General features: G+C 41.8%; 2 protein-coding genes across 2 annotated transcripts in view; both read left to right on the top strand.

The window, feature by feature from the left end:
* Positions 1-27,125, top strand: part of fam20ca (FAM20C golgi associated secretory pathway kinase a) — a 57,325-nt gene extending 30,200 nt beyond the window's left edge. Inside the window, exons 4-10 of the mRNA XM_085158117.1 lie at positions 9,667-9,759; positions 12,255-12,370; positions 13,519-13,699; positions 13,832-13,941; positions 14,024-14,105; positions 14,928-14,987; positions 15,534-27,125. Coding sequence (XP_085014243.1) covers positions 9,667-9,759; positions 12,255-12,370; positions 13,519-13,699; positions 13,832-13,941; positions 14,024-14,105; positions 14,928-14,987; positions 15,534-15,792 — 901 coding nt within the window. The 3' untranslated portion in view covers positions 15,793-27,125. The remainder of the gene's footprint in view (positions 1-9,666; positions 9,760-12,254; positions 12,371-13,518; positions 13,700-13,831; positions 13,942-14,023; positions 14,106-14,927; positions 14,988-15,533) is intronic.
* The window catches only part of rai1 (retinoic acid induced 1), a 54,043-nt gene continuing 50,430 nt past the window's right edge, over positions 23,779-27,391 (top strand). Inside the window, exon 1 of the mRNA XM_085158113.1 lies at positions 23,779-23,918. The gene's annotated coding sequence lies outside the window, so the exon portion shown is untranslated. The remainder of the gene's footprint in view (positions 23,919-27,391) is intronic.

The raw sequence follows: 27,391 nt of genomic DNA, 5'->3' as shown, positions 1-27,391 counted from the left end.
CTTCCCTCAAAGCCCCACATTTAGAGTCTAATTTCAAGGGCTCACTTCATGCTTGCAGCTTTTAATGTAGACAGAAGGTCAGACATCGATGAAAGAATGAGGAAGGAGACACGAGATAAAGTGAAGACACAGAGTAATACACACTCTATAACTTTAAAAGGTTGCATTAAGATGTCATGCTAACATTTTAAAACTTAATACTTAATTAGACACTCAGTAACATACTTTAACAACATACTTTTAGATAGAAATTATTTACTTTTCAAATCACCTCAGTCACCTCAGTGTTTTTTAAGAAATGTTTTAAGCATGTCGTTTGAGCACTTATAAGTATTCTGAACTACGACAGACATGTATGCCTGCTAAGTAACAAACTAAGAAAATACCAGACCACCACAAACTTCTTGCACAACCCATACCAAACACCAAGTATGGCGTTATTTTTGTGCCACTATTCTGAGCGCACGTAAAAAAAAGTTTGCAGGTGCAAGTGTTGTATTTTGAGGAGAAATTTATTTTGAGCGAAGAAAAGCTGAATTTGAGTGAACAAAATTCATTCCTGCGTGCAAAAAAATGTATTTCAGTGTTTGCTATTATTCACACACAATAGCAGCCCCTCTCGCTCAGTTTTTGTATTCGCGGTCGCTTGCAATGTGTTGCTCGTGCTCTCAACATTTCTGCCCGTGCGCGCTCAACTCTTTCTCTACACCGTTTTATATTTGTGCCACAAAACCACATAAATAAATTTTAAAATTTATTTAAAATTAATTTCTAGTATCAGCCGATGTTTGCTGGAGCCACAGCTGTAAAAGGTGCTGCTCATGATATCGGTTTGGAAATGAAGGTGATACAAATCATACATATATACCAACAAGACAGTGTACATCACTGTCACAACAGCGTTTGTTTTAGTTCAAAGGCTTTATGGTTTTTCCTATAATACCTGGTGGTGAAGTTGGTGATTTTTTGTCAGTTCAGCCTTATATATTATGTTTAACCCGAGTGACCACCCGGTCAGCTGGTGGGTAACAGGCATCTCCGAAAACGTTAGAGCACTTATGCAAATATGTGATGTCTTGATGAATCGAGCAGGTATTTGAAGTTTACGCAGCACCATTCTCGCATGAAAATATCTTAAAAGTTTATTTTGTGACACAGAAAGAGTAATATTTTAAACTCCGCCATTCTGTGTTCCTCCGCCACTGCCTCGTTTGAGTTTTGGACTAAATGGATTCTGGGATATTGCATTTCGTCATTTCGAGCTGATTGGAGACCAGAACAGCCAATCAGATATTTTTGCATCCAAGTCTGTGATTGGCTGGTTTTGTGGCACAAATATAACGGTGTAGAGAAAGAGTTGAACGCGCACGGGCAGAAATGTTGAGAGCGCGAGCAACACATTGCCAGCGAGCGCAAATGCAAAAACTGAGCGAGAGGGGCTGCTATTGTGTGTGTGTGTGTGTGTGTGTGTGTGTGTGTGTGTGTGTGTGTGTGTGTGTGAATAATAGCAAACACTGAAATACATTTTTTGCACGCAGGAATGAATTTTGTTCACTCAAATTCAGCTTTTCTTCGCTCAAAATAAGTTTCTCCTCAAAATGCAACACTTGCACCTGCAAACTTTTTTTACGTGCGCTCAGAATAGTGGCACAAAAATAACGCCATAACCAAGCAGTATTATTTGTTGCATAATCCAGTTAGCAGAAGTAAGGGTACAGCTCTCTGTCCACCTGTCACATGACTGTTTTCAACCCTCACAAGTATCCAAACAGGTGAGTTCACCCCACAAACAGTGGTTATAAAGAGGGAAGCTATGCATCCAGGCCAAACCATTTTTTCCACCAGCTGTAAATGCTGTGCATTTGAGCATGTTAACACTTCGGTCTACAGGGAATAGAGCCAGCTTTAAGTGGCCATTAGAGAAACTGCACTTTTTGGCACTTATGCACTGGCTTCATTTTTCTGCCCTCAGGCCTGCTGCTTGATCAACTTTTCACTCCCTACATTTAAAAACAGAAGGAAAAAAAGACAAACACATACACAGCTTGAAATCACAATGGCTTGGAAGCAAAAATATTGAGTTTGATCAATCATCACTGCTGATACAGAGCTAGGGTAATTAGGGTATTAGTATTCATATGACTTCCTTGCAAGAATTTTTGATAAATGTATAAAAAAAAAAAAAAAAATCTTAATAAATGACCTTTTTTTTTTTTTACAGCTGATAGGTTTAAACTCTGTCTAGTAAACCACAGGCTGAGGAGCTTTTGACCAGTTTTTACCTCTGTTCTCTCAGCCCAAATAGCAATACATGTCCCATGGTAAACATTTTACAGACTGCAGTAGATGGTGATGCATATTTGAGTTCAATAAAAGACCGTTAAAGGTAGCATAAAGGGGCCAAAAGTATGCTGTGCATGCAAACAAGTCTATTTAACATGCTTGTAAAATATTTAAAGAACCTTTTTAAGAAGCAAACATGTAACTGTTAATCATTAGGTTTCCTCCCGGTGAACAGCATATGCCAGTTTGGACAACTTGACAAATAATATTCATCTTTCCTTTTGGTAGTTCAGTGGATGTTTAATAAAATGTGCAGTATTTGAATAACCTCTAACCCTGCATCAAAACTTTGGGCTCCAGAAACCTGATCACTGAGAATTTCAGTCTTTGTGTTAATTCCACGCTGTCCCACCTTGCTAGTATCTCATAACTTTAAAAATGAAGCACTGCTTTCAGGCTAACATCCATCTTCTTCAAGTCAAGTCTTTTCCCCAGCATTCTTATGATAATACCTCACATACCACTTCCCACACATGCAGATGACTTGCCTTTCCCTCCTGGCAGTGTCTCACCCTGCGTGTTGAAAATAGCTGAGGCTGGAACACAACTTGTGTAACATTGATTTGAAATTCAATCTAGACAGCTACCTTGGCGCCCTGGGCCGATTCTTTAGATCGCTCGCCGATAGCGGTGGTGGAGGAAAATAAAGAGAAAAATGCAGACACTGAGTCAAGAATGCACAGAAAATGTATATATACCCACAGAGTAAGCTGCTGTTTGCAGATGTAAAGAACACACACACAGAGCCTTGACAGTGTTCTCTCTTCTGTGTGCAGTGCTGCTGACAGACGAGCACACTCTGACACAAATCACCAGGCTGAAGAGGTTTTATCTCCCAATCTTTCATTCTGGTCCTACATTCTTCCACCTGTCTGTCACCTTGAGAGGTGTTGTGAGTACTCTTCAAGGTGCCATTTACCCAGGAGTGTCCTGAATACGTCACGCTAATCACTTGTATACCTCGAAAAGCCTCGTATACTAAAAATACTCTATGTGGACTATTTTCATAGTGAATTAGGCATTTTGTAATGCAGCACTTTTTGAAAATATAATCCCAAGAAGGATGAAAAATAAATGTGATTTGTTCAAATTTGCTTGTGAAACATCAAATTAGGAGGAGAAAATAAGACAAATAGCAGAGATGAGATGAAACCATAGAAGTGTATGTGGAAAAAACATGTTAGGAAAAAGGACAAAAGCAGCAGGATCCTTGATAATTGGAGTTAAGTAGGGTCAGGATAGCGAGAGGGAATTGGATTTGGCTGCATGGTAACCAAACAATTGGTAAATCAAAGCAGGTTAGAAAACACTTAGCAGGGTCTTCTTTCTACTTTTCTTCTTTGAAGCACTTGAGATCATTCTTAGGTGAAGTGATTGTTCGGGTTTTTTAGTCTTCTTAGTATATCCACTAAACTACTGCACATCCATATCTGAGGATTTCATAGTAAGTACGAAAGCACACAAAACAAGCAAAAAGCAGCAATAAGATTAAGTTAAATCCATGGAACAAATAGGAATCTAATGAGTTAATAATCAAAACCAATAACAGACCAGCAAATATGTAAAAATACAGGTCTTAAAACCATTAAAAGAAGTAGAAATTAAATCTAATAATAATCAGTATCACCACCACCACTACTTATCATAACCACAAAATTAGAAATGTAGTTTTGGCTGCTCCCCTATTTCCCAAGAGGTCCGCATATTTGAGAGAGATGAAACGCTGGATTTAACCTGGCTTGAAAGAGCAGTAGGAGAACAGAAGCTTACACCCCCTAAGAGTGTGTTTATGTCTCCCAGGGGCTCTTTTGCATGCAAGGAGAACATGTTAACCTCTCAAAACTAAACCAAAATTTATAAAACAAACAGAAATTAAATGTAATGATAATTAAGACTACAAGCTAGACTACCAGCCACTATGCTGGCTGTGGTTCAGGAGGTAGAGCAGGTTATCTACTAATCAGAGGGTTGGTGGTTTGATCCCTGGCTCTTCAAGTCTGCATGCTAAAGTATCCTTGGGCAAGATACAGAACTTTGAGTTCCTGATGCTTTCACTGAACTGCGAATGTTAGAGTGAAAGAGAAATGATGTATAAAGTGCTTTGAGTACCCACAGAACACTAAGGTCCAAAGGGATCTAGCTTATTGTTACATAGATGTAAGAAGTATCTCTTAACCATGCAGAGCTTTAAAAATGACCTTTAAAATTTAAAAATCTATTCTAAATGTAACTGGAAGCCAATATAATTAGTCAGTACAGATGTGGTATGATCATATTTAAGCTAAAACTGATAGCTGTCTTGTGGAGTAACAGAAGTTGAGGTGCTTAAGGTGCTTTTTTTAACAACTTTTAAATATGCTGCTGATGCAGCTTTGGAAAGTAAGGTTTCCAATGATGACACCAAGGTTTCCAACCAGTGGTGTGGAACATTTACAGAGACAGTTGTACCAATTTATAAAATATTTCCAGTTTTCTTTATTGCTAAAATATAGCTCCCTTATTTACAAAGAGTCACCACCATGCTGGATGTACTTCATGACACAACTCCAAAGGGATTCGTCTCCTCACACATAAACTCTTATTATTCATAAAGAAATAATGTGAGATATTTGCACTTCACACGTACCTACTGAGTCTCCTTTCCTGTGTGAACTGATACTTTTTTACTCTCATTCATAATCTGACCATTTGTTCTTTACTTCTGCACCAACCATTCACTCTGAACTTCCAGAGTTGATGGCCTCTTTAATTTTTTTCCATTCAGTAGTTTTTATTTTCTTTTTGAGTCCAGAAGAAAACCCCAGAATTAAATCACGGTTCTCTGCTTTGCATACTTGGCAATGTTGGGCTGTTTTTCCCACCGCCATGTCTCATAAACTTGTAAACAGCATCTATTTCCATTCATAGCTAAAGAGGGGAGGCCTGTGCCTATGGACACAAATTCGTGATGATTAAGAATCATAAAAACCAAGCATGTGTAGCCATATTTAAAGAAATATGACCAGAAATAATATGTGTATGCACATTACTTGTCTGCTAACAGTTTTCCTCTTGAATCTACAGTGTTGTGCCCCTGGCCCTACAGTATAATGTTTACTTTGGGCTCTGCAAGACATCAAGTGTGTAATATAATTGACAGCCACATAAATTTCTGTTTTATTAAACATTAATATTGGAGTATTATGACATTTTTAACATTGCATCTCTATTTTGTGTACTTGTATGTTTTAATGCCATGATCACGTTTCACTGGGATCAGATATGATGTAAAATGATAACTTTAACACCCAGTGAAATCTTTGATTCAAATATAATCCAACTACTATGAATGTTTGTAGTCTGATGCTGTCAAATGCTTGCATCTGACTCATACATACATTGCATTCAGTGTAATATGTGTGCGCTGTAGCATTAATCCCAGCGTCATATTATATAATGTGTCTCAATGGCAAAGCCCCGTCCATGTCTTCTTAGCCACCTACCCACAGGACAAAGGGCCAGACAGACAGACAAACAAGCCTGTCAGAGGAGGGCTGAAATCTGCTGTGGATTACCAATAGATGACAGATCTCCCATCCATCCTCTCTCTGTCTCTCCTGCTCCTTCTCCTATTCTCTATTTCGAATCAGAATCCAGCTAACATTACAAAACCAGATTAGTGGGGGTATATGTAACTGTTGCAGTTGTAAATACAGGCAAGTTATTATTGTGAAGTTAACTCATGTTTGTGTAATGAAAGCATACATATCCTTAATACCTAGATTAAGTGATTTTCTCATATGTGTCTCACAGCCTCTCACACACTTTGCCAGCTGACAGCTTATGTGCAAAATATTTGAGCTTATTAAATTTTCTGTGATTTATGTGCTACTTTCTTTGAATTTCACTGCTTTAAAGAAAGTGTGATTCAGCTGTTCAGGTAACAGTTTCTGAACTGAGATTTGGGCTCAGAAAAGTGTTTTATCCTTTATATGGTGCTGGCATTATTGTGTTGTGCTCTACTTTCTAGAAAAAGGTCATGCCTAGTTTTTAAACTTTATCAGGTCCAATTAATCCCAAATAGCTAGGAGAAATTAAAAATGCATCACATTGAAGAGTGCAGAAGTCAGGAGGATATAAATAGTTTCACAGAAACATTCATCACTCAAAAAGTTCTTAAATCTATCCCAGTTTTTTATGTTTTCATCAACTTTTAAGCACTTTTTCTGCAATCTGAAGTCTCTTAATGATTCTGTACTTTTTGTTCATGCCTTCAATGAAACCTTCCATTTTTTTCTCACTTGTTCTTTTCAAACATCTGATTCCCCTTTGATAAATTTCTCATTCTTTCATGCCAAGAGTCCTACACTTACATATTATCTTTTATTTATAAATGTGAATCATCTTGCGGGTTCTTATTTCAGCTTCCAGATACCTTTCAAACAATTCAGATCGTGAAAGGTTAACTTGATTTTAGAACATTGTAGCTTCACATACCCATAAGTTATCAAAAAAACAGCTGTAATAAATATGATTTAAATCATGACATAGCCATTTTGCAAACTTAGGTTAATGCCCATTTATAAATGTTCTTAGAAAACACTGTATCTGTAAAGCCTTACACATGCAAGTTTGAATAATTTTGATTGTGGCTACATGTGGGGTTTTTTCTATTTCTATCTGTAGGTAGGTGATGAAGATGAATCATCCCTAAACATCCTTTTCACTTTGCCTACACCTGGCTTGTAAAAACAAGCTAAAAACTCTTTAATCTTTATTTCGCAGGAAAATATGAACAGAGCTGTTTATTTTCTCATCAGTTTAATGGTGCTCCAGGTGGTTGAGTTTCTGTCTGTGGGTTTGTCTCTACTGCCCTCTGTCTGTCACAAACATGCATCATCAGCCTGGCTCTGTCCGTGTGTGTGTGCATGTGTGTGCGTGTGTACGTGTGTACATGTTTACACATGCGGACAGAAAAATGGCATGCCACTATACTTGTGGGCACCATCAGTCTCTTATGGGGCCAAAATGTCCATCCCCAAAAGTCTGAAGGCATTTTTGAGGCTCAAAATGTGGTTTTAGTGTCAGGGTTATGTTTAGGTTATGGTTATTTAATTATTCTATTAGGTTATGGTTAGGCTAGGCATTCATTTTTAATGGTTAGGGTTGGGGTAACAGGTTAGCGAAAGCATTATGTCAACTAAATGTCCTCACTAAAATATGAAATTTTGTGTGTGTGTGTGTGTGTGTGTGTGTGTAAAAAGAGTCTGGGACACAGCTGTTCTTCTCACCCCTCCCTCTCCCATCTTCCTCTAATATAACCCTCCACTGTGCAGGCCTAAGCTCATGAAAGAGCATTAAAACGGTTGAGTCAGCACAAACTGAGTCCACATAGGCAAGCAGTTCAGCTTCATCATGCTCACACATTCTGCTGAACTGCATACAGTAGGTCTGCTGTAGCCTAATCACACAAGGCTTCAGATAAAAAGCCTTTTTTATTATCAAGGACACTCACTGATAAAGGGTCTACACAAGTGTGAGAGGAAATTTGTTTGAGATTTTGAATACTGTTTGCGTATGCAGATCTGTATCGGTGTATTTGTGCCCTGTGTTATAGGTTTTCCATCACACACCTACCATAGCCTTTTATCAGAAATGGTTTTGCAACTCGGCGATGAAGTAATACCCAACAGTCGGGTTTATATCACGATCGTTTTTTTACACACGGCGGAAAATGAAACCAGAAGCAGAAATATTATGCATGCTTAAAAAGCTTGGAGCAAAATATATCTGCACGGCTACTGACAGAAGACAAAAGGCTCCCTCGCTGACTGCCGATAGAGCAGAGCAATTTACTGTAGTAAAACTTATCATTTACATCTCGGAAGCGCAGTTTTCTGGATTCCCAAGCTGTGTCCACAAACCTGATTATCTATGATTTTATTTAATCCATATTTAGCCAGGAAACTGTTGAGATTAAAAATCTCTTTTACAGTAGTGTAAGTGTATGGATACCCATCCGAACACAGAAACAACCAGAATATACACTTAAGTATAATTAAAAATGAATACTTTTGGAAAAGCAATTGTCTAATGCCAGAAAAAAGGTAATAATATTATTCCCTTTGGTAATTCTAAGTGCATTCAAGTCATTTAAGTCCGCCTCAATTGCAAACTATTTAATTGATGTCACATTGAAATCACAGCGGCTTTCAGTGCGATGACTCACGGGGTCACCTTTAAAATCCAAGACTCTTGCTGCTGTTTATTCAGCTCCCTCTCCACTTACACGGTATCTTTTATCCCCCACCCTGCACCCTGAAAATGAAAACACCATTACTCCCCTCCCTCCTCTGGGTTGGAAAGAAAGGATTACAATGGCAGCAATTGATTTATGGGTAAATGGCTGCTTCCCTGAAATGTAAAAGAGAAGGAGGACAGGTCATTTTCTGTTGTCACCGCTTTAGATTTTCAAGAAAATAGAAAGGGTGGAGTGGGGATAATGTGACACTCTGCCCTTAAGTCTGAGAGGAGACGAGACGAGAGAAAAAACAACAAGGCAGAGCAGAGCAGAAAGTGTTAGCATTCACAAGTATGTGCATGTGTGGATTGCGCAAGCAGAGGAGTTATAGCACAGGCTGTTGTCAGGTGCGTCAATATATGTGCGGTTTGGGAGAAAAACAAAGAAAGTGAGTGAAAGTGGAGAGATAATATTCTTCTCCCAGACGGTTGAGCAGACAGTGAGAGCCAAAGACAAAGACCGGCACAAAGAGGCTTCTAGCATTTCCTGATTCAGATCCATGGCTTGCTTGGCAGAGATTCCAAGTTTTTTGTGTTTGCTGAGAGGAACTGAAGGATGCGAGGGAGAATCTTGTGCAGCTTCCCTTCAGCAGCCTTGTCCACACAGGCTTTACAGTCGTATGAGTCAGATTCTGGCCTAGAAAAGGATGCAGAGGCTTAGATGAGTTTGGCCCTGCAGGAAGCAAAAATCTGATGAAAGTTGAAAAGATTTGCATAGACAGAAAGAGAATGTCACAAATCAAAAGGCTGCATAATTCAAATTAAAACACATCTGATTCATAAAATGACTTGTTTATAAGATCACCCTCCTGATGAATTATCTTGAAAAGAAATGAAAGCAGGGGTTGATTTTTTGTCGTTCAGAATTTTTAATGCACATCGTCATGTTCCTAAGCAAAAAGTAATTATATATATATATATATAAAATATATGTGTGTGTGTAGACATATATATATATATATATGCAAGGAAATCACATTAAAAAAGCAACTGCTTTGATTTCTCCTACTGATGCGGTGCTTTATGCTGTGTTTTATCTTTCAGGCAGACGCGGGAGCAGGAAACGCCTCCAGATTTCTTCTATTTCTCCGACTTCGAGAGGCACAATGCTGAGATCGCTGCTTTTCATTTGGATCGGTGAGTTTTCCATCTTTTACCACTCAACTATAAAAAAAGAAAAGGAAACATACATGTGGTGCTAGAATGTGACCCATGTGCTTCCCTACTTCGCCCATTTTCTAATCATCCCTCACAGCCTGTTCCAGAAAGAATGACAGGTCACACCGACCGCGACTTTTACCCCATTATAAACCGGAGGTGTGCCATAATGGACTTAAACTGTGAAAATCTGAAAGGGATTAAGTACACGAGGGATTAGATAACACGCCAAAAGCAGGGATCATCTCCTCTAGTTGGTGCTGAGTATATTGATTTCAGCATGATCCCTTGGCTCTGAGGACTTAAGCTGACAAGGTAGAAAAATATATCAACAGAAGAGCACTCAGATTTGATCATTTGGGATTCTGGGACAGGATGATAAATGGACTACTGGGCATCTTAGGATTTCTTGAGGGTGCGGTAATTATCTGACACAAGCTCACAAACACGCAATCTCACTCTCTTTTAGATGAGATCGCCAACACATGTTCATGTGGGTAGACAGAGCCAAATAGGAAAATCGCAAACATGCCATTACACCCAGAACATGGTTAATTGCTGCAGGGAGGTGGTGCCTGTGTTACCCCTAAAGAGCTGTTTGTTTTTAGGTCACATTCACCATGTGGGGCTGCCTGTGAGTTATAGTGCAGCTGCCCGACCACTGCAGCCTCTGGATACCAGACTGAGCTACTACTGTGTTATATTACTTCATATTGATGCAGAGTAGGAGGTTGTTTGGCCCTGCTAAAACTAGACACTTCTTACAAATTGTACCACCCTGTCTTGTAGATACTAGGAAAAGTAACCGCTTTCTAGTGATTACTTTCAAACCTCGGGGGGATTTGTCCGCTTGTTCTTTGCCTACTGTCATACCATCTGTTTTGAACAATGCATGACTCAAGGGCGTGTAAAAGGTGGAGTGTACATGAATAAAAGCCTGAGTGTGCTCTCACAGAGACTACACACTGGCACACACATGCATGTAGAAGAACAGGTGCTCTTTTGTCGTCACGGCCCAAAATGACGGTGCATTTTGTCGCTCCTGAATGCTCTCCTCTGTGGGCTTAAGTTTCGCCAACTCTGTTCCACTGAGCCTGTCTGTGTGTGTCTGTCTGCTCCCAGGAGGCTTAGCTTTAGTTTCAAATAGATCAAGATCTATTAGACGGCAAACATATAATGGGAGAGGCTAAACAGGGGTTGAATAGGTGCCTTATGTGACATAATATAAGAAAAGAAGAGATTGAAAGGTGGAGACAGAAAGGAAGAATTGGGCCAAGGAACACAGAACTACCCTGATCTGAATACTGGTGGTGAGAAAAGAACGTGACCATGTGAATGGTCTGTGTATATCTTGTATTGGAAGTTAAATAAAGACAAAAAAGGTGTCAACAGGTTCAAATAAATAGATTTTGTTTTGGTGCCATTCACAGAGGGAAACAGATTGTCCAGTAAAGATGATTACTTTATTGCTACATCTTGAATGCTGAAGTCATAAAAATGATGTCATGTAGTGTAAAATTTAACTGGAAGTCACTAAATATAATATCAAAATACAGAAAAACTCCTGATGTCTCACTTTGCCAGTCTCTATTCATTCACAAATGGACTTGTGTGAAGGGGCAGAGCCATGGAGTGTCTCTCACAACCCTCTGGTCAGCCCCACACAACCACAGGCCCATTAGGGAGCTTGTGCATATTCGTAGAACCAGAGTTACATCTAGTAACAACTTTCTAGCTGAACTTTTTTTTTACAATGGTTTTTACAGCATGTATAACACATTTTAACCACCCATCTCAGTTGTGTTTAAAAACAACTGTCGTGAATTGTTTCTTATTATTATATATTAATATATATGAGTCTGCTTCTACGAGACATACCTACGTAAGCAAACAATACGTGTGAGTGAGCCTTCAGCAGTTTGCCACGAAGAAAGAGAAAGAGTCTGGCTACACGTTTATGCACACAAGCTGATCCAGACTGGATGAGTTTTATTAAATTATAGTTTTTTTTATGTGTTTTATGGCAGCAGTTTATAAATGTTTCAACCTACCTTTTTACTTGATCGAGCACATAGTATTAATCTGCAGAATGACGCCTTCTTACATGAAAATATTTCCTTTTAAGCCTCTGTTGGCGTGCGTGTATCAAAGATAAAGTGCAAGCAGGATAAAAGAGGAAGTTCAAAGCTGTTCATTAAAACAAAGCAGGTGCTCAACGTTCAGAGCTCTCTTGCTTTGCTGGAAATACTCAGCACTGCCTGGAGCACCACAGGAGAATGAGCTGCAGGCTGAAGTTGCTCTGTAGCATCATCTGTTCAGTACAAAGTAAATTTTGTCCGATGGTTTAAAGGCAGTAAAATGTGGACCTAGTCTTCCAATTTGCCACTATAGCAAAATCTGCTTCTGTGCATCATCATTTGTGTTTAAATACTGAATGATTCACTTTTTCTGCACTTCTTTCTTTTGCCCTATAGGATTCTTGACTTCCGGAGAGTTCCCCCAGTAGCAGGGCGACTGGTGAACATGACGAGAGAAATCAGAGACCTGACACGTGATAAGAAGCTGTGGAGGACCTTCTTCATCTCACCAGGTAGAGACTTTGGTGGTCTCTGCAGCTTAGCAGAGAGATGCAGCTACTTGACTGCATCATAAATCCAACTTGGAAACAGCACAGAGCAACCCTAACTCACTGACTTATCTAGTAAGACTTCAGTTAAACTGTAAACTGTAATTTGCAAAGTGGAGTATGGACTTGTAGCTTAGGGTAGTGTCAGTCACTGTGCCCTGGTCTCCTCTTTAAACGAATAAAAAATGCCAAGTGTGGAAAAAAATAAAGTCATATAAAGCTATAGCCTGAACTCTCCACATGGTGGCACTGCAAGACAACACACAAACCTCATCAGTGCAGGAATTAGGATGTTTTGGGGGGGGGGGGGGGGGGGGGGGTTATAGAAACACTCCAGCATCTAATAACAATAAGATCTTGAAAAAGTCAGTTTTTCTGACTTCATTTAAAGAGATAAACTTTCATATTTTCTGTGTTCATCACATGTAAGACAAGTATTACACAACTTTTCTGAGATAGTAAGCTAGTTTTGGAGTACGCTAGAAGTCAGTGCTCACAAAGTGCTATATCAAACCAGGTTAAAGGAAACCTGACTGAAAAAAGCGTGGTTGTAAACGTGCACAAGCAACAGAAACGAATGCAGCCTGGAGAGGAAAAGAAAAGTCAATTCAAGAAATTTCACAAGGAAGACTGAGATGGTGTCAGTGGATCAAGAGCCACCAATTCACAGATGCCTTCCGGAAAGGAGCTATCATAATGAAACTTACAGTGTAAACATAGAGACCTTTGTGTAAAACAGAAATGAGAAATAAGAGAAAACTACATGTACTTCATACGGTCTACGTTTTAAATACCTATTATAGGTTTCTGGAGCTTGTTCAGGTCTTATGAGGCAAATTAAAGAACCAACACATGTGTACTTCAGATGTTTGGTCACCCAGCAAAATGAAGTGTTTTTTGGTTCTGTTTTTTCCTTTAATTTGTCAGTCTAATGCTTATGCTTGTTTACATCCTCTCAGCATGAGGGCTTGAATAAAGTTTTCGCATGTTGTCTTTGATTGTACCGGGGTCAGCGGTTCCTCATCGCCGCCATTAATCATTTTCTCCTCTGTGTCTCCATGTGAACTAAATCAGCATTTCTAAATCCGTGCCTTCACTTTTTCTTTTGCCAGCCAATAATGTCTGCTTCTATGGTGAATGCTCTTACTACTGCTCCACCGAGCACGCTCTGTGTGGCAAACCGGACCAAATTGAAGGCTCACTCGCAGCCTTCCTCCCAGATCTGAACCTAGCCAAACGCAAGACCTGGAGAAACCCCTGGAGGCGCTCCTACCACAAACGCAAGAAAGCAGAGTAAGAAAACTATACTGAGACACAACATTCATATATGTTTGTGATCACAGTCATGCCTTTAGCCAGTCCAAACATATGAGTCATTAAAAACAATTACTCATTAAGTATTAAGTATTTTCTGCATATTCACAGGTGGGAGGTGGATCCAGATTACTGTGACGAGGTGAAGCAAACACCCCCGTATGACCGAGGCACTCGACTGCTGGACATCATGGACATGACCATCTTTGACTTCTTAATGGGTAAGGGGAAAACCAAGTAAACATTAAAATGATAAAAAGGTGTATTTGTGAGTCTTCTAATGTGCCATTTCCCCCTGTACAGGTAACATGGATCGCCATCATTATGAAACTTTTGAGAAGTTTGGAAACGACACCTTCATCATTCACCTTGACAATGGAAGAGGGTAAAGATAGTCAACTAATTTAAAAGGGTCTGTCTTGGTAACCAGTTTAGGTTTGATCTACTTCATCACCATGGATGAAAACATCATTGTTTTGCTGTTAGTAGATTATAATCAGTAATTAAGATACATTTGCGGTATATGTAACTTTGCCCATAAAGTGTGACCAAACAGCAATGCGAGTTTACAGCGTCCAAACCCAACAGTTGTGTATCAGGTCAGGAGCCTAAAGAGGAGGATTCCAATATTTTTTTCTGGATTCACTGGATCATGAGCCGTGAATAGAATACACGCTGAAGGAGATACAGCACAAGTGCACAAGAGAGTCATCTGAAAACTGGAAGCAGTGGAAGCAATACAGCTCCACCCTCTGTGACTACCTAGGGTGTCTGCAGAGGTAGAGCAGGTCATCCAGTAATTGGAAGGCACCGGTCTGCATACCAAACTTTTGTTGAGCAAGATACTGAACCCCCGTTGCTCTCCAGTGGATTCATCAGAGTGTGACTGTTAGATAGAAAGAACTTGGGAATAGAAAATAGTGTTTGTGTGAATGAGGCATGTTGTATAAATTGCTTTGAGTGCTCCAGTAGAGTAGAAAAGCCTATAAGATTTAAATCAAGTATGTTTTGTTTTTATTGTTATGCTACTAGCTGCAGAACTTTGTGACCTTACCTCATAATCGTTCTTCTCATTATAGAGTATTTTAAAAACCATTTCAAGAGGACATTTTCACAATTAATAAGGAAATAAACTCAAAATTTGTCTAACAAACTAAATCCACTGTTGTGATAATTCATTCTTTTTTCTTTATCCCCACACTTGCAGGTTTGGAAAGCACTCTCACGATGAGCTCTCCATCATGGTACCTCTGAGTCAGTGCTGCAGGTAAGATTTTAGTTAGTTAGTGAATGACAGTAATTTTGATAGGTTCCTTCTCCTCCTAGCTTTAGGACTAAAGGAGGCTGATTGCTCCATCAAAAAGTCATATTGTGGATGAAAACAAACAAGTATTAAGGTCAAATCCAGAGATCAACGGTCACCGTGGAACAAATAGGTTTGTTAGTATAAAATAAACTTTTCACTTTTATTTTTCCACAGCATGTTTTTGGGTTTCTTCCTGTTAAAAGGGAGTTTTTCCTTCCCACTGTCACCAAAGTTGTTGCTCACAGGGGGTCACCTCATTGTTGGGGTTTCTCTGTATTACTGTAGGGTCTTTACATTAGAGTATTAAGCACCATGAGGAGAGTTCTGTTGTGATTTTGTGCTATATAAATAAAATTCATTTTAATTAAATTTTTTTTTTTTTTTTTTAAAGTACTAGTTGGTGGGTTTACTAGATTCATGTGTTTTATGATCATCGTGTTAAACACAAAAAGTTTCTATTTTCTTAAGAGATGCACAATAACCCTTTTTCTTTTCCACCATTTCAAGGATGAGGAAGTCAACTTACCTGCGTCTCCAGCTGCTGGCCAAAGAGGAGTACCAGCTGAGCTCCATGATGGAGGAGTCGCTGCTGCGTGACCGTCTATCCCCTATTCTAATTCAGCCTCACCTTCAGGCCATGGACCGCAGGCTCCGGCTGGTGCTGCAGGTCGTGGCTGGCTGCATAGAGAAAGAAGGATATGTTAATGTTGTGGAGGAAGATTTAGTTGGGGACACGGCCACCCACAGGGGCCCTGGCCACAGGTAGTGAGTGCGAAGAGCTGACACCAATGGACCGTGGCTGTTCAACTAATGGGATTAGACACACACACACAAAAAAAAAAAAAAATTCTACTTCTGATATCAAGCTGAATTCAGTGAATTCCAAGACTTGCCATCATTGCCTATATGGAAACTGCTTTTGTGTTTATATGGAAGAAACTGTCTACAAATACCACAAAAGACTGTCCACATGCAGCACTTTGTATTTGTTAGATACAGATGTATTTTTGTTCTACCAGATGTTGTATGAGACATCAAGGAACCACTGCTGTGTTCTGACTTTGTCCTGTTTGGCCTGAGTATGGAGGGCATCGGTTTGCTTTGTGTGTTTTATTATATTAGAACATAACCAAATGAGAACCTACACTGACTAGGGAATATATGGTCAGACAATAAGCTTTATGAGTTATGGCGATGTATGAAAACGTTTCATTTTTGCAAAATGTGTCAGAATTCAGTGTTTTACATTGAATGTTTTCAAGTTTTAAGTCATTCCTGGCACAAACGACAACCAGGAGAATATCAAGTTTTCCAATAATCTATATTTATAAGGTTTTTGTCTTGGCACAAGCTCGACAACATAAGTGCAAGTATTTCACACTGTAGTTCAAACAGTACCTTCGCATTGCCTTATTTCAGCTTTCTGTATTTTTTGTCACCCCCTTCCTCCCACGAAAGTTGAGCTTGCACTACGTACAGCACATCACTACAACAGCACGATATTTACCAAAAAACTTCAAATGTTAAGACTCGGCACCACACTGACATGATGGTCACCTACATCAAATGAGAAATTTATGAGGGCAACCTGATGTAACATCACAGTTTCTGTGATGCAGACTTGTTACAGATTTTGTGTCTAAATAGCTCTCGGAGCATCACAAAAGCCTGTTTTTTCCATCCTGGTTTTGCTTCCTGTTGCATTCAGTTGGAAAATTATTAACCAGGATACTTTTGCATTTGGATCCTACTTAAGTTGCCATTGTGTATATTTTTTATGTTTGAAATGATAGGAAAAACCAATCAAGTTGCTGACATGGGACCAGTAGAATTTTCTCTTTCCTTCTAAGAGTCCTCTGTATTGGCAAACCCAGTATCTGTGCAATGACAGAAATACAGTACTTGAATGTTTTGGGGTTGGCAGTACAGACCGGATTCACAGAGCAACAAAAGTCTGAGTGGCTGATGTCAAGTTTGGAAAACGCTTGGCAGGGATAGCGACGTTAAAATGCCAGGGATAGACACGGGGACATCGAAGTCCTTTTTTTGTATTTTCATTGTAAATACCGATAAATACTTTGAAGATCTATCAAGCTGCACTGCACAGTGGTTTGCTTCTGTTTTCTGCTCTTGCATTGTTACTGTGAAGACCTGTTTACTAAATGATTTAAGTGTGCAATAAAAGCAAAAAGTGAGGACAAATTCCTGTGTGTCAAGAGTAGCAATGGTGAAGAGTGCACCATGAAGTGCAGGAGGACGAAGCGGAATGAGCTCTTATTGGCCAACAGCAACAACTATTAGTAAAACTAAACTAAACTCACAAGGAAACATGCAGAAGTAAAACAGCAACATGGAGTGAGCAGCTAACTAACTCAGGTAGCCTAAGCAGAAATTCTAACAGAGGAAAAGACCAGACTATACACAGACACAGGTGGGGACGCTTAAAAACAGGTATAAACAGTGAGGACGGACCAATCACAAAGGAGGCACATGCAAATAACAAAACAGAAAGTAACCAAAAGACTGAAAGATCCAAACCAACCAGATACCAGGATCATGAAAGCGTGTGCATGTGTTTGCATGTTTCTGCAGATGTGTGATTTATACTGCTCTTTATTTTACGCATGGGTGGATGTAAATGTGTTTGCCCGTGAGGACTAACATCCTCATAGAAACGAGGCTGGGATTACTCAAGAGTTTTCAGTCAAAACTCCCTCAACCTCTGAATATTAAATGAAAAAACTGCACATTCATCATGGCTGTTTAATCACTCAGCCTTCAAGTTACCAAGTGGTGTCATTTAGGACTCGAGCTATAAGGATATTGCCATATAAATAACTGGCTATTGTGATATTTAAATTAAAAAAAAACAACAACGTACATTTTTAATGTAAGTTGTCATTTTTACTTTTACATAAATTGGTGTGGCATAGATAACAAAAAGCTGTGGCTCATCTATGAGTCTTTGTTTGTTTGTTTTCTTTGTCATTATATTGATATAATTGTAATTCATCATTTCTAATAATGACATTTTAATGTTCGCAGTGAACCACAGCTAACAGACCTCAAATACCAATATTTACTGCTGCAGAAGGCTTGAGGCAAGTAACTAATCATAAAAATGATTGAAAACTATAATTAGAACCATTAGCACATTATAGAATATCTGTCACATGAAGAAAACAGACTGACAAACACAAATAGAACCATTAAAAAATATTAATGGCTCATAAAGTGGGATCATAAATGACCCCACTTGGTCATTTCCATAATATAGGCTGGCAGCTTTAAGGGTGAGCAGAGTCCAGGCCATACACACAACTACAAACAATTCAATTTGCATTTTTGACGGCAGCATTTCACCTACAATTTCCTCTTATCTTTTTTTTGATACAAGTGGCAACACAATCCAAAAAATAAGTGCACAAGTGTTTGGGAGCTGAAACTGATTTGTGTAGTTTTGAAAGTTTAAAGGTTCACCACTCGCACCTGATACATAATTCCAGCTGTCCATCTGTTGTTCGGGGCATGTTTATTGTATTTCTTTTTTCATTGAATAACGCACCAAATGTTTTTAATGGGTCACAGGACTGAACTCGAATCTAGATAACCCCTCTCTTACTTACAGGTTCATGCGGCCAGAGTATGTGTAAAGGTTTGGTGCTGAAATAATACAATATATGTCCCAAACCTGAAAATAATGTTCACCAATAATGGGGACTTCACATGCTACGGGCACTAGGTTTACCCCATACCCAGACAAATGCTGACTTATGAACTGTCCAGATTTCCATTTTACCTCAGTAAGTCTTAAACGAGACTTGGCACAGATCATGTTGGTATATGTTATGGCAGTTAACCAGATTAATAGTAACAGTAACAGAAGGAGGAGTTCTTTATTAGCATCTGACAACTCTTTCAGTCTTTTTGTTGTTCCTCCAGCAGCATTAAAAAAGTGTAACTAAATTCAAGTTATGCTTTGCCTCTCTTTTTTTATGTAAGCTTCAAATAACCTGCAAATCATTGTTTTTCACAGCATCCTAACTTGTTAACTAAAATGTATATAGCTGTATATATCTCTGACGTAATAAAAAAAAAAAAAAAAAAAAACTTAAGTTTATTTAAGTCAGACAAACCCTGAACATCACATAATTTTATGTCACGTGTAAATCTCGGCTCAGTCTTTCATTCCATAGAGCCTGATTCTCGGCCTTTCACTTAAACCTTCAGTTAGAGAACGCTTTTAGTCCTTAAAGGCGAGAATATCGAGCTTTGCATTAGTCGTCCGAGCATACACACACATACATGCACATATCCCAGAGCGCTGTTGGTGTTAAAAGGTACTAAATTAATGGTGTGCTTAATAATGGCGACCGAGGCGCTGTCCGTGGTGCTAAAATTACTGCCGGTGTAATCTCAGCAGTGCGGCGAACAGCACCGCGGACAGCGCCTGGTGTTTGTGGGGCAGCGGGTGTGCAGCAACACTTTTAGGAGGTGTGACGACTGGAGCCTTCTAGCGGCTGTGAGTTTTATCTCTGGACTTTTCTTTTAGCTGTTGGTGCTTTTAAAAGTCGCAGTCAAAGGCAGATGATGGCTTCCGTGCCCGTTTTTTTTTCGATGGCTACTTTTGTGCGCCGCTTTCCTGCTTCACATTAAATAAAAGTACACCGCTTACTCCCCAGCAGATGGCGCCAGTGGGTAGTTTATCTAACTAGCTCTTCCCGGACACATTTCAATAGGTGGCGCTCGAACCTCGCGTTCACGTTTGAGTTGTTTACATCTGTGTCGTGGAGGTGACGTTATTTGTTGTCCTGGGTTGTGCACGCAGATGGTGATGCGTACACGCGTGCACGCTTGATGAGCTTGGTTTTATTATAGCTTTCGTGACCTTCGCTGTCCCTCAAAGACACAGAGGCTACCAGCATGGGACAGCGTCAGTGGGTTTGAAGGTATAATGACACGCACACACACACACGGTGTCGGCATGACGCCACTCATTTGTTTGTGAAAAGGGTTAAAGGAACAGCTCCCCCAAAAATTAAATATATCCGTTTTCCCTCACTCTGTGTCCTGTGGTCCTGTTTAACCATCTAGACTAGATTGATGGCAGCAGCCCAGTTTCTCTGCCCTTTCTTGAACAAAATCACGTGATGCTACAAGTGTCAAAATTACATTTGAGCACATGCTTTTTAAAAAAGCACTGCACGAGTGAACTATATAAATAATTAAATAATAAAATAAACATCAAAAGAAGACAGATGCAATTTGGGTGATGATGTGTGTGAGGGGGGGGGGGGGCGTGAAAAAGCTATTTTAGCCATGTTGTTGCAATTAATAGCACTGCCACTAGGCTAGGATTAGACTTTAGACTGACTCGTGTAACTGTAAATAGTTGTCTGTAAAAAAAAAAAAAAAAAAAAAAAAAAAAAAAAAGAATATAGTCTGCGTTTGAAAAGGTCAGATTCTGGGATTTATTTATTTATTCATGGATGTACGTATTTATTTAATGAAACATGGCACACACACTTCACCATATTACCATTTGCAGTTTCACTTGACCAGAGGGAAATAACCTAAACAGAAATATTTAATGTTCCCTCACTCTCGGCCCTGATGTTGTTTCCCCCTCCACAGCAGGTCACCCCGCTTTCAGAATGGCGGCCTCTCCTGCCTAGTAACAGTATCCAACACCACTGTCCTCCCGTCTCTATGGCAACAGAGAGCCACCCCTTTCCTGTCCTCCTTCCCATTGATCCAAGTTGAGCCAAGGTGTGTGCGTGTGTGTCTATGTGTGTGTGGTTGAGTCCTGGATGACCGTGACCCTTGCATCACCCGTACTTTTCCCCCATCAGTGAACTTGAAGTATGGCCGATTTGGCATTTCTTGAAAACCAAACTTTTGAACTTCTGAAAGGAGGCAAAAAACAATCACAAAACTAAACAAAACGATGATAAACACCATTTAAAAACGCCGATATCCACCCCTGAGATCCACGGCTCGGTGCTGCAGACTGACTTATTATTATTATAAGCAAAGAGAGCTGCTTCCTCCCAGATATATTTGACTGGTAAACAAACACACCGCTCTCCCTTCAAACTGTTCACACAACCCAGCTCGCAAGTGTGCGTCAGAGCGTATGGCGAGCTGAGATGAGAGGCGCTTTCAAACGCGGCTTCAGAGGCACTCGTTCTAACCCCTGTCCATCTCCACTGATGTCAGTGCTGTAGGCAAAATCACGCTCCACTCAGATCCGCACTGATCAAAAAAAGAAAGAAAAAAGAAAAGAAAACAAATGCGTCCCCAGGAGGATAAGCTGCACCGAAATAATTCAGGGCCCTGCGTGGTTTGGTTTGGCTCTGCGCGTCCAGTGGCATCGCCTTAAAGGTGGACGAGGCCGAAATGTCACCTGCATGTCAGATTGACATCTTTGTGTCCCATTTCACCTTAAGGGCATTGTTGCTCTGTGAGCAGCGGGGCCTGTCCACGTTGTTTTTCACTCGACTGAACAACAGCCTGGCGGTAGCTTACGCGCTTGTGCCAGCAGCAGGAGGACGCTCTGTGTCTGAGCTCATGAATGATTAAAAGACGGCTATTTCGCGGCTGCAGCTAAAATTGGGAGTTAGCCCTGCCTTAGCTATAATTAGAAAGCAGATGGAAAGCGTTCATTAGCGCATAGGACGGTTTAGACGTTTTCAGGTGACCATGCCCCGTGTGTGTGTGTGTGTGTGTGTGTGAGTGAGAGAGAGAGAGAGAGAGAGAGAGAGAGTAGAGGGGGTCTGCGTTGGGGAGGTAATGTAAGCGCGTATCCCGAAACTTCCCCCACCCCCGCACCCCGTCTGCCGTCAAGGTCAGACGGAGGCGCATCCTTTTGCGTCAAGAACCCGGTGGGGAGAAATTAAACTCCAAATCAATCGCCCTTGAGCCGAAGGCGAGCACGCGGATACGCCCGCGTGCCACTGAGTCTCGTTTGTTTTGTGAACGTGTGAAAAAAAGAAAGAAAAAGCAGCCGAGCGTGGCTCTTCTCTGCTCTTCTGCTCATCTGTCCATCCTGGCGCGTGCGTGCCAGGAGCAGATCACGGGCCATTGCCGTAATTGCACAGCGAGAGATATACGGAAGAGAAGGGTGGGAGGAGCAGGAGGAGGGGGCATTCTGAACCCGATGAAGCGCCCTTGGCTGCACGGAAGAAATTCAAGAATGACCGAAATAGGCGAAGCTCGAGCAAAGCGGAAAGAAGAGGAGAAGACGCTGATTACTGACGCGCGCCCGGGCACGCTGCCGGCAGCGCCTCGTCTGTCACTCAAGAGGGAGAGGAAAGGAAAGAGAGGAGGAGATGGCTGAATGGGAGGAGAGTCACAGTCCCACTCCCTCCTCCCCCTCCTCCCCCTCCTCCCCCTCCCCTCCCTTCCTCCTTATTTTCATTCATGGCACAATCAGTGACACATGCCTACACATATCTCCCCCATGCAGTGCCTGGCTCGCTCTCTCTCCGTCAAAAGACCGCTCTGTCTCTCCCCTTTACACACAAGCACACACACGCACGCACACCGCACACACCTTAGCATAGGAGAAAACACCCCTCCCCTTTTTTTCATTTGTTATCTAATTTTCTCATAAACACCAAAACACACTGCAGCCCCCCCCCCCCCCCCCCATCTCTTCCTATCACAGTCTTTCACACTGGGATTTTGGTCATCTCTTTTCATACGTGAGTAAACACAGAGAGTATGTCTCTGTCCCCCATTCTCTCTCGCTCTCTCTTACACACACGCACACACACACACACACACACATATTCCAGATAATAACAAACGACAACAAACACATCCAACCCAAACAGGATAAACAAAAAAAGAAGGACACAACAAAACAAACACAGACACGGGCAACTGCACACTGAAAATTGCATATTAAATTCTCTCTCCTTCCCTTCTGCACACACACACGCACACATACACCCATACACGCACGGTTGTCTTTCCAGACACACATGCAGCTTCCTCGCCACCCACTCAGAGAGAGAGAAAAGTGAGGAAGGGTGGGAGCGAAGGGAGGGAGGGAGGAGAGGAGAGGAGGAGGGTGAGCGAACCTGAGAGAGAAGGCTTTGAAGCTGCCGCTCACCCTTTCTCTCTCCTGCCAAGTACCTCAGAGTGCAAGAGAGAGAGAGAAGCAGGTGGTCCCACAGCTCAACCACTCCTCTCCTTCCTCCCATCAGCACATCAGCAATCTCTCTCTCCCTCTCTCTTTCGCTAGTCCTGACACACAAACACACACACAGGGCGATAGCAATCACCCCACACTCACACACACACACACACCCATCTGCTCTCCCTTGCGCACACATTTCTGAGTGGTGACTGTCAGACAAGCTCCTGGACTCCCCAGCAGAGGCTGCAGGACCACGCACCCCAGTGTCCCTTCAACCTCCCTCCAATGCTCACCATTGACCCCCCCCCCCCCCCCCCCCAAAAAAAAAAAAAAGCTAATTCCATTATACATTCCCGACTGGTAGGAAGAGGGCCGTCTTCTAATTGCTTTCTTATCCCCCTGAGTCCCCCTCACTCTATCCTCCACCACCACCACCACCCCCTCCTCTTCTCGGCCCGCCCCTCGCCCTACGTGCACTCGACATGGCAGCAGACAAGCAGAGGAGGGAGGCGAGCTAGAGAGCAGGAGAGAGGGAGAGCAGGAGAGAGAGAGAGAGAGAGGCAGGCAGGCTGCTGCTATCAGGGAATACTGGTGCCATTTTCAGCATCGCAGGCTAAAAGGATTGAGCCTCGCCGCTGTACGCTTGGCTCGGCTCAGCTCAGCTCACCTCAGCTCAGACCAGCTGAACAAGAGGGGGACTGGAAGGGCCAACAAAAGAAGGAAAGAACGGCTGACCCCTAACACAGGTAGTACGCTTCTCCCTGACATTTGCATCTCTTCTAAGGCAGGATACAAGTTGGAGCGCAGCACAGTGCAGATGGAAGTGTGAGCAAGGTGTATTGGCCAAGGGGGTGTGTTTGTGTCTGTTTGTGTCTGTTTGTGTCTGTTTTGTCAATGTGTACATCTGTGTGTGCGTGTATGTGTGTGTGTGCCTATGCATGCTGAATAGAGGACAGCAGGGTCTCTCGTGGGACTGCGTTCTATTTTCATTTGCTGGGTGTTTTTTTTTTTTTTTGGGGGGGGGGGGGGGGTTCAGAGAGGAAGAACATTTGCCTCCCACATAAACACACACTCCCAACACCTGCTTCAACCCTGTTTTCCACCAGCATCTGTCCAAACAACAGGCACCAAAAAAAAAAAATTAAAGCCATATCTGCCTGCAAAACACATGGATAACAAGCAGCGGAGGCATGAGCTGCAACCTCTCTTTCTGTTTGTCTGGGGTTTGTTTGTTTTTTTTTCCTCCCTTCCAAGCTCCGTTCAGCATCCTGCGCCTTAGGATGTGTTACGTAGTCTTCTAACAGGACGCTATGTCAGAGCAGCGATGTGTCATAGCACGCTGTTTACTCTGCCTATTGCATAAGGACAAATCTGAAATACACACATCAATATTAATCTTATGAAACCAGTGATGAGGTCAGATTGTAAAATGTGTTTAGTTTGGCATACAGATAAATTTTTCTAGATCGTTGTATTTTGTTCGTGTGTCTGCATGGAGTTTAGGCACAGCGTGTTAAAGCTCATATGCTATTTTTAGTATGGCATTGCCCATTTCCTGGCTCTGGATGCATGCTGTACGGTACATATGCACACTGATCTATATGTGAGTGCCGCACGTCCAACATGCTGCATAGCTCATTTCTGAGGTGCCTTTACTACAGCGTGTCATTAAAAGATGCACCGAGACTGCAGTGTCACTGCTGACTGAAAGTGATGCTACCGACAGCTTCGTTCACCCCGAGGAGAGGGAGAGATGGGATGAGGTGGACAGAGAGTGTGCGAGGGAGGGAGGGAGGGAAGAGTGCTGAGGGAGAAGGTGTGACAGAGAGAGAGAGAGAGGGAGAGTAAATAAAGCGAGGGGGGAGGTGGAGAAAGATACGGCAATGTGTGTGTGTGTGTGTGTGTGTGTGTGTGTGTGTGTGTGTGTGTGTGTGTGTGTGCGCGCGCGTATAGGTCCGTTTGTGTTTATGTGCTGGGATAGGACGAGAGGGAGGGAGAGAGTGCGCACAGCGGGGGAGGAGGGGTAACGACGCGATAACGCAGAGAGGGTGTAGAGAGGTGTCAGGGAGAGAAAACAGAGGTGAGATGGAAAACAGCACTGGCGTGTGTGTTTGTGTGTGTGTGTGTGTGTGTCAGGAAATATAGTGACAATATGCACACAAGAGGAAGAATAAGAGAATGATAGAGCGGGAGAGGGGAAGTGATAAGAGAAGGAGTAAAATATATGAATGGAAGATGAGGCCGATCCCCTATAGCGATGCAGTGGCTTGATTGTCGTCAAGCGCGTAAACAGCGTGCGTGTGCAGAAATGAATTTTTTCCACGTAAAAAAAGTACAGCAGCAATGAATGCACCACATATCTACAGTTACAAATCTCTTTTCCGGCAATACGTCTATAGGATTCTGAATGTGTGTGTAAAAGAAAAACTTAAGTCAAGAACTGCCCCACTGCTTTGCCAAAACATGGCAAGGCACTTTCCCTCAAACACACAATCGCTGCTAAAGAGACGGCAGGCTGTTGCACGCAATATGCAGAAACACACGCGAAAGCACACAAATCGTCTGCTCTCCTTCTCCTGTGACTCTTTCTCCTTCACACACAGCCTATACACTGGCTTTCCTGCATGATGCAACACAATGAAAGGAAGCTGATTATCATGGAGATTGGGAGTCATGTGGAGAGCAGGTTTCTGTGTGTGTTTGTGTGTTTGCGCGTGTGCGTAGGTGTGTGCATGATGGCCTGTAAAGGGCATACTGAAATTGGCAACTCATTGTTGTGGTGAAATGAAAGGTGAAAGCTTCCCTCTGTTCTGTGTCCCTCTTGCTTTCTCCTCCTCAGCCCTCCACCCCCCTGCCTGTCTCTCAGTCTCAGACCAACACAAATATGTGAGGTCAAAGAGAGGAGAGGAGACAGAATGGGTAACAGAAGCACAGATTAAAGGTACATACCAAGGACGACAAGACATCATCCTTGTTAAAGACTTAAAACACCCAGTGGTTGTCTTTCTCTTCTCAAAGTTTCTTCTCCCTAACTTTTAATCTTTCTATCTCGGCATTGATCCGTCGCTTTGTTTACATCGGATGTCTCAATTACTCCATAACACCATTTTTAACTAGGCTGTTTCGGTGTGCACGTGTATCTCTGTGAGTTTCCAAGCAACACACTATAAGCCCCAAGTGCCCGTCTAATTGCCCCGGAGGCTCATGGTTATTTACTGTGAGGGGTTATTAGGCAGACACAGAGAAAGAGAGAGTCGGGGAGAGAGAGAGTGTTTGTCCCTCATTAAAGAGAAGAGGCACAAACACAAGCAGGGCTGTAGCAAGCAGCCAGACCACAGCACCATCATCAGCTAACGAATGTGGACACTCCACCTATGATTCATAGCATGTCATTTGTATTCATACTGAGTGACAATTTCTGTTTTCTCATATGAAACAGCCGTAAATCTTCCCGTAACCTTCCCATTGCTGTCATGATTTCTGTCAATTATCATCAATGATTTCTCAAACACGATGTCCTCTGTCAAGGTCTGCAGTAACTGTGTGTTTCAGCAGCACCTCGGCAGCTTGGCGTGAGCACACTGCACACAGATGTTGTGCGCAGGGATGAAATTACCGGCTAAAGGTCGCAAAAAATGAGCTGCAGGTCCCTACCCACTCTATCTCTCATATGCATTGCCTGTGCCATAGCGTGAATAGCTTGTGCCACTGTGTCACAAGCTATTCACCACACTGCAAGAACCGCAGGGTTCACTGTTCAACGTTCAGGTTTCAGACCAGGTTTACTTATAATGTAGTCGCACATTAAATAACCGCACCACAAATCGCATGTTTATGAAAATTAATACACTACCTGGTGGCGAGTTTGCTATTTTTTAATCTGAAACTTCATAACATGAAATCATGCTTGTCCTTTTGTACACCTGATTTGATCCCCCACGGGCTCTCTAACACATGAAGCACACACGCAGAAGCACACATGTGCTCATGAAAGTATAGACACACAGTGTGCGACACGATGCCGCTCTGAAATCCTAATACAAGTTCAAACCCAGGCGTACGCTTCCTCTCATCACGTCTGCTTCTGCACTTACACACAAGCCTGAAAAACTCTGCCTGCGTGGACATCATTAGACCTTACACAAACACACAAACACACACTGTGTATTTCCAGGAGCTCAGTTTGAGTGCAGTGTGATGGGGTGGGTACATGCTGTTC

This window comes from Neolamprologus multifasciatus, chromosome 4 (genome assembly GCF_963576455.1).
Source record: "Neolamprologus multifasciatus chromosome 4, fNeoMul1.2, whole genome shotgun sequence".
Lineage (NCBI taxonomy): Eukaryota > Metazoa > Chordata > Actinopteri > Cichliformes > Cichlidae > Neolamprologus > Neolamprologus multifasciatus.
Note: the sequence above shows the minus strand (reverse complement) of the source record. Positions and strands in the feature narration are given on the sequence as shown.